The sequence below is a fragment of the Brassica napus genome, chromosome C2, assembly GCF_020379485.1.
Source record: "Brassica napus cultivar Da-Ae chromosome C2, Da-Ae, whole genome shotgun sequence".
Classification (NCBI taxonomy): domain Eukaryota; kingdom Viridiplantae; phylum Streptophyta; class Magnoliopsida; order Brassicales; family Brassicaceae; genus Brassica; species Brassica napus.
Genome location: NC_063445.1, coordinates 8,251,038 through 8,263,228, shown reverse-complemented (window position 1 = coordinate 8,263,228; position 12,191 = coordinate 8,251,038). Strand labels below are relative to the sequence as shown.

At 40.3% G+C, this 12,191-nt stretch overlaps 1 protein-coding gene across 1 annotated transcript; it reads right to left on the bottom strand.

Annotated features, from left to right (window-relative positions):
- Positions 1-674: 674 nt before the first annotated feature.
- On the bottom strand, positions 675-2,101 carry LOC106374128. Its single transcript, XM_013814219.1, has 2 exons — positions 1,425-2,101; positions 675-1,287 (listed from the first exon to the last, which is right to left on the bottom strand). The coding sequence occupies exons 1-2, from the start codon at positions 2,099-2,101 to the stop codon at positions 675-677; spliced, it is 1,290 nt and encodes a 429-aa protein (XP_013669673.1).
- Between the last annotated feature and the right edge of the window lie 10,090 nt (positions 2,102-12,191).

The following is a 12,191-nucleotide window of genomic DNA, read 5'->3' as shown; positions in this document are numbered from 1 at the left end:
AGCCATTCCAAAGGAACCTAGAGCATAGAGACTCAATGGCTTTGATACACCCTTTTGGCAGGACGAAAGAGGAGAACCAAAAATTGATTTTCCACAGATAACAGAAGAGAGTAACTGCTTCCGTCCTGCAAAAGAGAGAGCACGCGAACTCCACGAGGAGAATCTATTACGAAGCTGGTCCAGGAGAGGTTGGTAGTCAGAGATACGCAATTTATTGTGCATTAGAGGAAGCGTCAAGTAGCGGACATGTAGTGATCCAAGTGAGAAACCAAGACCCACAAGTTCGGAGGTTTCTGTCTAGCTCAATCCCACAACAAATAACTGTTTTTTGTCGATTCATCCTTAGACCAGACATTTCAGCAAAGCGGTCAAGGGTTTATCACCGTCGAAGAATATCATTATGTCGTCTGCAAATGAAAGATGAGTGACCATTGGAGAGGCGGCGTGAGGATGAAGACCAATCAACCCGGTTCTGAAGTTAGCGTTAAGCATCTGAGCTAGAACTTCCATTGCGAGTACAAATAAATATGGTGATAGGGGGTCGCCTTGTCGTAATCCCTTAGTGCCCTTGAAGTAACCTCATCCTAGCTCACCATTGATAGCAACCGAGAAACGGGTGGTCGAGATACACTGAGCAATCAGATTCACAAACGCTTCTGGGAAAGGTAGACACCTCAGAATCGAGAGATGAAGGTCCATCTAAGAGAATCGAAGGTCTTTTTCAAGTCTACTTTGAGCATTGATCTCTTAGATATTTTCTTCCAGTTATATCCCTGCACAAGTTCAGTAGCCAGCAGTACATTCTCGACAAGCAGACGACCTGGGATGAAAGCGGATTGAGTGTTTGAAATGACAGAGGGGAGAACCTTTTTCAAACGATTGGTTAGGAGCTTAGCAATGACTTTATATACTGTGTTGCAGCAAGAGATTGGTCTGAAATCGCCAATTTTGACTGCATTTTGCTTCTTGGGAATGAGGGTCAGTATAGTTGCATTCCACTGCTGCTGTAGGTTTCCTGATTCAAAGAATTCTGCCACAGAATCGATAACATGAGGTCTAACTGATCTCCACTGTGCTGTGAAAAATTCTGCAGGGTAGCCATCGGGACCCGGAGACTTGTTTTTAGGCAGATCAAAGAAAGCTTTTTGGATGTCAAGTCGAGTGTACGGGGTAGCCAGCTCGGTGATGGTGACACTTGGGCATCTGTACTGAACCAGATGGCCAATTTCCTCCAGAGAAACCGTCGTGTCGAGAGCTTCTACTCCCAACAAGTTTTTATAAAAGCCACTGCGTGTTGCATTATCTCTTCTTTCGTTTCCAAAATTGAGTCATCATCATCCAATAAGAGAGTAATCTGGTTTTGAGAAATCCTGGATCTGATGGAGCGATGGAAGAAAGAGGAGCCAGAGTCTCCTTTGTCTAACCAGTTAACATGGGATCGCTGGAGAAGGAAAGAGTCCTTCGCTTTGGCAAGCTCAGACCAACGCGCGAAAGCTTTCCTCTCTTCTTGGGCTGCGAGGGCAGTAGGAGCATTAAGCAGAACGTGTTGAAAGGCGAGAAGAACCTCAAAAGATTCTTTAACTCTCATTTCAAGGCCAGAGAAATTCTCGCGACTGAAAGAGCGGATAATACTCTTCATTGTCTTTAACTTCTTGGAAACCTTTAGCATCATAGTACCCTCAAATTGAAGAGAATTCCAACATTCATTCACAAGAGTCCAACCGTCCGGGTGGTCATTGAGCATGGAAAAGAACTTGAACGGCCGCTTAACTTTTGGTTTATGAGAATCCAAGAAAACACAGGAAGGGGCGTGGTCAGAAATTCCCGGATCGCCAAACACTCCAATAGAATTTGGAAACCTAAAGAGCCAGTCATCATTGACTAGAATTCTATCCAGTTTCTTAGAGACAACTGTTGAACCTTGCTTATTTGACCAGGTGAACGTGTTACCACAAAAGGGAAGGTCTGAAAGAGCGGAGGCTTCGATACAATTGAGAAAATCACGCATTCCACGAGAGGAGTAGTATGCGCCCGCGGTTGAATGTTCTGAATAATAGAGGACCTGATTAAAATCACCCAAAGCAATCCACGGGGTCCCCATCGTGTGAGACGAAGAAGATAAAAACTTAAGATCAGACTAGAGTTCCCGTCTGATCTTACTACAGTTCGAACCATACACCATAGTAGCTACAAACTCTGAAGTAACATAGGGAAGCTTAACATGACAGGTGATAGATTGGAGCGAGTTATGTAGAACAGAGACGCTGACCGAAGGGTGCCAAAGGACCCAAACTTTACCGAGATCCGAAAACTCATAATTACAATCAAAATGCCAGCCGGGGAAAGCTTTGTTGATGAGCAACGAAGCTTTAACACTGTTGACATGGGTCTCAACAAGACCACCAAAAATGGGATTATTACTCCGTAACCATTTCTTAAATCCACGACGTTTTATTTTATCATTGAAACCTCTAATGTTCCAACAAAAAATATCCATAAATGGGGAAATAATCAGAGGGTTAAAGGGCCTCTAGCCCTGGCAGCATTTTTTAAGAGTTTCTTCTTTCTTTTAGAGATAACTGTGATATATCGATCACCTTCATCCTCAGGGTTATCTTCATCGAAGGAGAGGCTGTCTGTATCAGACTCTGAGGTCGAATACAGTGGCTGGGAATGCCTCTTAGCGGAGTCATACAAAGCAGAGTTTAGATCGATATAGAATTTTTCCAAATCCACCTTTTGTGGAGGATGGTTTTGTATTGGAGGCGCCAAAGGTGAACCATTTTGAGACCCACGGAGCGAGGGTTTGTGTTGTAGGAACTGACCCGCTGATCTCTTTTTTGCTTATGGACCTTTGAGGTGGAAGCAACAATAGCGGTAGGAACCTTTGAGGCGGAAGCAACATCAAGGGTATGATTTCTGGGGGTTTCTTGACTGGCCACTATAGGGAATTGGCTTGCTATCGGAGCCTTGCCAGGACGCTGAGTACTAGGGGCTTTAGTAGGACGAGAAGCTCTGTTTGCTGTGCCGTCACTGGCACGGGGGCAAGAGCATGAGTCATGTTTGACAGAGCGACAAATAGCACACTTTGGAGGAGCTGAGGGGCAGCGGGAAATTGTATGGCCGACCTTCAAGCAATGGCTGCAAAGAGAAGGAAGCCAAGGACAAGAGACCGTAATCCAAAAAACCTCTCCTGATTCAAATTGCGCGTTGACAGCTTCAGACATGGGTTTACGAGGGTCAATGACAGTATAAACGTTCGCAACCTCGATGTTGGTGAGATTCTCCGTGGAGGGATGAAGTTTGAGAGGATGACCTACAAGACCTTCAATTTCCTTGAGAGCATCTTTGTTGAAGAACTGGAGAGGGACACCTGTAAAGTCGAGCCACACTGGAACAGTAGAAAGAGAGGGTTTTCCAGGAGTAACTCCTGGAGCCCATTTTGCTTCAATCATTGTCTGCCCATCGATTTGCCAGAGGCACTGGCTGAGGATTCGCCTGCGGGCATTAGGGCAGGGAACTCGGAACAGGAAAGCATTTCCATCCATTTTAGAGACCGCAATGTCGCGATGCTGCTTACTCCACATACCATTTACTATGGCTTGAACCGCTCCTCTAGCTAGAGCTTCTTCACAAAATTGGCCTATGATGAAGCTGTCCCAAGACTTACGGTTCTTTTCAATGACGGAGTTGGGAATGCGGACACAAGGTTCTCCAGATTCTAGAATGAAAGGCGTTCCTTCAGGGTCTAGTTTACTAGACCGAAGCTTTGCCTTTTCTCTCCAGACATAAGCATTGATCTGAAATTTCGAGGGGGCAGACACTGAAGGAGTATCCACTAGAGGCAGATGAGAGGCCTTAGTTGTGTCAGAGGTCGTAACTGGGCCAGAGGTCTCCGCAAGAATAGCAGCCTCCGCAAAAGAGGTAGCAGGTTGCAGAGAGGGGAGAGTCCCATGGTCGGTTACCTCAGGTACACCGTTAGATGTAGGTGGGATTTGTGAGTTAGGGTTTGCATCACATTCCGTAGCTGTAGTTTCTGCAACTTTGGTTTGAGGAGCAGAAGAAATAACATTCTCACGTTCTTAAATGCTAGTGTTGTGCTGGTCAGCTTGAGCAACGACAGTTAGCTGGTCGGATTGAGCAGCAACGGGTGGGGATGTGACTTTATCCGAGGAGGAGGTTGAATTCGCAGCTGGATCTGGAGAAGTAGATGCATGCGCTAAAATGGGTAAAGATTTGACTTTGTCGGAAGTTGATACCACAGCTGGATCTGAAGATGCAGGCGCAGAGATGGGTGATGATTTGACTTCATCAGAGTTCGATTTCACGGCTGGATCCGAGGATGCAGGCGCGGGTGGAGATTTGACTTCGTCAGAGGTCATTTTCATGGCTGAATCAGAAGATGCAGGCACGGGTGGAGATTTTACTTCTTCGGAGGTCGTTTTCACGGCTGAATCAGAGGATGCAGGCGTGGAAGAGTTCGAGGACGAATCAGACGAAGCAGAGGAGGCGGCGGAGCCAGTGGGGCTACCGCCAGTGGAGGTCTTGGGTTTCTTTTTTTTTGCCATGGTCGGCGGGGTTGGGGACCGACGCCGAGATCGGCGTCGGCGACGGTGGAGAGCAAAAAAAAGAGATCTTAGCTTGCCTCGGGGGGAGAGGAGCTAGAGAGAAAAAAGAGCCGATTTTTTTTATAACTCTATATGAAAGTTTGTATATGTATTTATGTAAATGCAACAACTTTGAAATAAAAACATAGAAATATGTATGTATAGTATGTGGTGTTTGGAAAGTTTCTACCTAAGTCTTCACTATTTACGTAGGGCATGCTTTTCTTAGTCACGTCAATCACTTTACAAACTCTAGCATCTGAATACGATAAATTTGTGGGGTGAATAAAGTTACATGAACATATGAATCAGAGCTTCCGCAATATTGGATCAATCGTAGGCATCACGAGCATTGAAGAAAATTATATCAATCAAATAAAATGACATCTTAACACCCATCTTGATCACTACAAGAAAACAGGCGGATACTGACGGACAAAATCGTCAGAAGTTCGTCGGAATATAGACAATTTGACGAATTTCTGACGAAAGTGGTCGCCGATATCATTTCGTCGGAAAAAAAAATCGTCGGAATTTCGTCAGAGTTTCCGACGACTTTCTGACGAATACCGATAAACCACATTCTGACGAACTTCCGACGACACTCCGATAACATATTCCGAAAACAAAATTCGTCGGAAACACTATATTCCGACGAATTAGGTCGTCAGAATATACTGACGAATCAGAGTCGTCGGAATATAGCGACAAGCACGTTCGTCAGAATATTGCGACGACACAAATTCGTCAGTATATTCTGACGACTTGTAGTCATCGGTATATTCCGACGACTATGATTCGTCAGTATATTTTGACGAACCGGTTTGTCGGTATATTCTGACGAGTCAGATTCGTCAGAATATACCATTTTTAAATATGAATAAATTTTGCATTTATAAATATTTTTTTATATTAAAAATTAATAAATACACAAAATGTGAAATTTAAAACTAATAATATTATAGAATTTAAATTTATACAAACTTAAATAGAAAAAAAAAACATTCATAAAGTTTTAAAATTCATAAAAAACTAAGAACCCGAAGGAAACAAACGATCTAGCTTTTCCAATATCTCGGCGTTGGTCTTCTTTTGGGATTCCAGCTAAGCAAGGATAGTGGCATTTTCAGAAAGGATAATGGCGTTCTGCTCCTCCAATGCCACAATCCGTTCATCTTTGTTCTATAGCTGCTCTAGAATCATGGGATCGGTATACGGAACTTGCGAAGAAAACGACGGATACGAAGAAGCACGGCGGGCCAACCCAACTAAACGTCCTCCTTTCCTTTTAGGAAACGCCTACAAAAATATTTAAAGTTAGTAAACTACATTATAAAATAAATATATTAATAAAAAAATTACCTTTTAGACCATCTCATTTATTTGCAATCGGAACATGTTGGCTGAATCTCTCGTAGAATCGCCGTCATCAGAGAGAGGCTGAGAAGATAGAAGAGCTTCTTTTTGAGTTTCCACCAAGTCAACGACGGATCTGATCACGGCGTCCTGAATTTGACCGTCTTCTTGTTAGTGTGAGCCTCCTTAATAAGTTGAAGACGATCAACGGGATTACCGTCATTTGTTTCAATCAAAAAAACAGTCATTAGCCAAAGAATATATAAAAATATTTAATTAAATAAATATAAAGATAAAAAAAAAAAAACTTACAAGGTGATCCTCCTTAGAAGACATAGAGCAAGCGCCGAGGTTGTGCACATACATACCTTTCCCGCCACGATCGCTCTTCCGGTTCTTGGAGTTCTTACGAGACGTCGCTGCAGTGTCGTCCTTCTCCCAATGGACTATCAACTGCTCCCACACCGTCCCGTTGATGTACCGTGGCCTCTTGTTCTTCTGCCTTACTGTCTTCCAAGCGTTGATCTGCTTCGTATAAGAGTTCATGGCCTTTTCATTGAATTTCTGACGGACTGTTTCCGGGAGACCGGACTCCCAAGTGAACTCTTGCTACAAAACACACATAATTTAATTAGTAGATATATATTAAAAAAAATTGAAAAATGCTTTAAAAAAAACTGAAGAGTTACCGCAAACTGGCGAAACCACAACTCCCGATCCTCGCGAGGAATCACCCTCCACTTCAAATATCCGGAATGTAGCATGGAATACATCATATTGTTGATGCTCTTGCTAATGCCATTGCTCGACTTGTCGAACCTTTAAAAAAATTGCATGTTAGAAAGTTAATTAACGGAAAAACACTACAAATAAAATAAAAATACTAACCAAGTTGAATGTCCCGGTCGTGGGTTGGGATGGAGAACCGGGAGATGTTCTCGACCTGGTTGTTGAACCAATTGTTGAACTGACATGACCCGCGGATCCTCCTGAGCAGCTGGAGCGGGAACATATGGAGCGGAAACATATGCGGGAACCGAGTTTTGTTCGTGAGATGATCCCGATGGACGGGAACTGCTCGCCGAACTACCTTGGCCGCCACGGGATGCGGAATGGCGTGCTTCCTCGGACCTAAAAAATAAATGTTAATACATCAAAAGATTGTTAAAAATATTAAAAAATGATTTTCTATTTAAATATGTTTTAATTTATATATTTAAATCTAAAAATGATTTATATGTATATGTATGTATAAAAAATTATAAATGTTTTTAAAAAACTATAAATATAGAAATGGTTGTTAAATATATGAAAAATTATTTTTACATCTAAAAATGATATATATATATATATGTATGTATAAAAAATTATAAATATTTTTAAAAATGTTTATAAATATAGAACAGGTTGTTAAATATATATATAAAAAATATATATACGTTTTTATCTATATAAAAAATATAAAATCGTTTTTTATATAAACAAAATATTTATAAAACGTTTATAAATATATAAAAGGTTGTTAAATATATATAAATTTTTTAAAAAACGTTTTATTATATATAATATATTACTGGAAACCCCAAAAACAATTTTAAAAATACAAAAACGTTTTCAATCCAAAAAAAATTAAAACAACAATCCTAACTAATAGATCCTAAACTATCCATTCAATCTTAAAGTTTTCAATCAAACAACCTTAAATCCTAAGATCTAACTTCCTAAACCCTAAAAAATTGAAATACACAAAGGTTTTATAGAATCTTACATGATTTGTGGAGTGGGGAAGAGATCTGACAGTGGGAAGAGGAATCGCCGGAGATGGGAGCTCGCAAATCGCCGAAGTCGCCGTCAAAGAGAGAGAAATCGGAGAGAGTTTAGAGAGAGAGGCGGAAATGACACATATCCATCGGAATTTCGTCGGAATCATTAAATATAATACCAATTGGCGGTTCACGAAAATTTTCAAGCTGTTTGTTTTCCCGGGTAATTTGATCTTCCGACGGATTTCCGACGGAATTAGTAATGTCGTCGGAATTTCGTTGGATAATAAATCCGTCAGAAAGTCGTCGGTATTTTCCGACGGATTACTGACGAGTTTTTCCTACGAAATTCCGACGACGTAGTGTTTAGGGGTTGAACACAAGTTTCTAAATGCAAAATTCAAATCTTTGATAATATATATAGTATTTGCATAAAGATTTAACTATAAAAATGTTTACATAACATGATTTTACACAAAAACATTTTTGTAGTATAAGATTAGATGAATATGATTGTATATGTATATGAGTGTTATGATGAGATGTTAGGAAAACCATGATATACATACATAAATATTTTAATAAGTTGTTATATTTGAACGGTTACGATCTAATACTATACTAAACACTTATTATGTGTTATTTTCATAGTTTTGGTATCCAAATTTATATATATTTTGATATGAAAATTTTTAAAAACATAAGTCCTCGGAAATACCTCGGAATATACCGAGGACATTCCGACGAGTTTAACAAGTTCGTCGGAATGTCCTCGGTATATTCCGAGGTATTTCCGAGGAACTTATCCACTTAGAATGAAACCATATTTCGTCGCTATGTCGTCGGTATATAGTAACGGAATACCGACGGACTTGTTTTTTTTTACAAAAAAAAACCATATTTCGTCGCTATGTCGTCGGTATATAGTGACGGAATACCGACAGACTTGTTTTTTTTTTAAAAAACAACTTATGTAATTACAACAACTTATAAATACAAGTAAAATAATAAGAATTTCTAATCAGAATCATCAGAACCATCAGAATCTTCAGAATCTTCATCAAACTCCCCAACCTCAGCTTCGTCCTCTAAATGTACAATAGCATCAAGTCCAAACTCGGTAAAATTCTCAACGAGTTCAACATCTGCCAAATCTTCAACTGCACTCAAGTTGCTGGTAGAGTCTGGTTGTAATGGTTCATTATCAGAAGTTCCATCCACTCGTCCTCTTGGGTTGATTTGCGTTACAGTGACCCATGGATCGTCTCTGTACGTCACCCGAGGGTAACTGATGTAGCACACCTACCAATTATACAAGGTATTAGTAAAATATAAACCATTAATTATGAATAAATTGACATACCTGATCAGCTTGCGAAGCAAGAATGAAGGGATCATAATATTGAAGTTTCCGCCGCGAATGAACCGATGTAACACCAAACGCATCAGTCTTCACTCCTCTATCCGGGGTGGTATCATACCAATCACAATAGAATACTACACACCGCAATCCAACCATACCATGAAACTGGATTTCCAATATTTCTTCTATGTTGCCGTAGTAGACATCGTCACCGGAACAAGACGAAACACCATCATCATATGTTGTCCTAGAAAGACCTTTCCTTGTGAATGCATATCTTCGCGTACAATATTTTGGATATGATTTGACCACATAGTTTGGTCCCCGCACAAATTTGCGTATCCAATCATCGAACACAAAACCTCTGGCCAAACCATCATTCACCTATAAATTAAAAACATATATATATGAGTGAAAAGTTAATTACTTTATACTAAATATAAACTAATCATATGCATAGGTTAATATGATATATAACTCACATAACTAAGAAGCCATGCAACAAATCCGTTATATATGAGTTGTTGAAGCTCATCTTCTGTCGCATGCATGTGAGTCATACGCAACTCTGCCATATAAACACTATATAAAAAGATATTATCAATATAAAAAAAATTATGGAATATTAATCAAAAAATTTAAATGAACAACTATTTTTACCTCTCATATTGTAGAACATCTTCACAGTTGGTGAGCAAATATGTTTGCAAATGAGCGTGCTCAGTCTCCGTAAGTCTCCGCTTCGTGGGTTTTCCACTAAGTCGTCCTATTTCCGTGAACATGCTTGGGACAGTAACATGATATGTTGCCCTCTCCCCTCTGTCATCATGCCGAGCAGGTCTTCGGTTTTTTGTATGCACTTCTGATGGAAAATAGTTTTCAGCAAAGATTGCAGTTTCTTCATTGATCACCTGGGCGACTATAGATCCTTCCACCTTGCTTAAATTTTTGACTTTCTTCTTCAGATGATGCATATAACGCTCAAAAAGATACATCCATCGGTACTGCACATTACCACCAAGTTCCAATTCCCTTGCGAGATGAATAGCAAGATGTTCCATTACATCAAAGAATGATGGAGGAAATATCTTCTTGAGGTTGCACATGCTGACTGGTATGTTTGCCTTCAGATTACAAATACCCTCTGCAGTCACTGCTCTGGTGCATAAATCGCGGAAAAAAACACTTATACCTGCAATTGCTTCATGAACATTACGTGGCAATAGTGCGGAAAAATCAAACGGAAGGAGGCGCTGCATAATTACATGACAATCATGACTCTTCAAGCCAGTAAACTTTCCTTCGCTTCTATCAACGCAGTTTCGCAAATTTGATGAATAACCGTCTGGAAATTTCACTCTATCTGTAATCCAATCAAAGAACTCTTCTTTTCCAGCACCATCCAGCCGATAAATGGGAGAAAGGGCTGTACCGTTCTCATCAATGTGAAGTTCAAAACGATCACAGATATCGACTAAATCCAACCTTGACTTCAAATTATCCTTCGTTTTGCCTTGGATGTTAAGGATTGTGTTCATCAGATTGTCAAAAAAGTTCTTCTCGATATGCATGACATCTAAATTATGCCGCAATAGATGATCCTTCCAATATGGCAGATCCCATAAAATACTATTTTTGTGCCAGTTATGTAGCTCTCCAACCGCATCGACCCGAATGTTTTCATGTCCACCTACTTCTGGCGTCCTATCTGCACCAAAATCCCTCAACTTCTTCCACAAATCTTCCCCACTAACTTCCTCAGATGGACCATTAAATACCTGCTTGTTCTTCGTAAACAAAGTCTTACTCCTACGGCATGGATGATCAGGTGGTAGAAATCTTCTGTGACAGTCAAACGAACACGTTTTCCTTCTGTGCTTTAGTTGGAAAGCATCTGTGTCATCTTGACAATATGGACATGATAGCCTCCCATGTGTTGTCCATCCGGATAACATACCATATGCTGGAAAGTCACTTATTGTCCACATAAGTACTGCCCGCATATAAAAGTTTTCTTTGCACGAAACATCGTATGTCTCAAAACCATGCGCCCATAGTTGTTGCAACTAATATATCAGTGGTTGAAGAAACACGTCTAGTGATCTCTTAGGATGCTCTGGCCCGGAGACGAGAATTGAGAGGAACAAAAACTCTCGTCGCATGCACAAGTTTGGCGGTAAGTTGTACGGTGTCACAATAACTGGCCATAGAGAATATTGTCTTCCACTCTTTCCAAATGGGCTGAAACAATAAGTACATAATCCATGATAAACATTTCTTCTCTTCTGCAAATTCTGGATATGTTGACTGGAAATGTTTCCAAGCCTTCGCATCTGAAGGATGTCTAATCTCACCATTTGTGGAATGCTTTGCATGCCATCTCATTGCTTTTGTTGTGCGCTCACACTGATACAACCTCTGCAATCTTTCCGTCAAAGGCAAATACCACATCCTTTTGAACGGGATCGTAACTCTTCCCCTCGTCTCCTGATAACGAAGTTTCCTACAAAATTTGCAGTTATCCCGTTCCTTATCTGCTCCCCAGTAGATCATGCAGTTGTCAATACATACATCTATCACTTCGTACGGTAGTTGAAGACCCACAACAAGTTTCTGAACCTCGTAGTATGAACCCGGTGCAAGATTGTCCTCAGGTAGAATACCTTTGACAAAATCAGTAGTCGCATCCGCACATTCTTCAGCCAAATTATAGTCTGTCTTAATACCCATCAATCTAGTTGCAGATGATAAGGGTGAATGACCATCTCTACAACCTTTATACAAAGGTTGTTTTCCGGCATCCAACATGTCAAAAAATCTCCTAGATTCGGGATTTGGCTCTTCCCCTCTATAATGATCATGTACCATCTGCACAGTACCTACACCATAATCTATATATGTTCTAGGTTCTTCTAACCTAATATTAGGCTGAGGTTCGCTAACAGGCTGAGGTTCGCTAGTACTACCATATTCATTACCAGTTTCCCCATGAAGATACCAAACTTTATAATTACGTGAAAATCCTCTCATATACAAATGAGTCCAAACATCAAATTCTCTTATAATCCTATTATTATTGCAAGTAGAGCAGGGACATCTTAA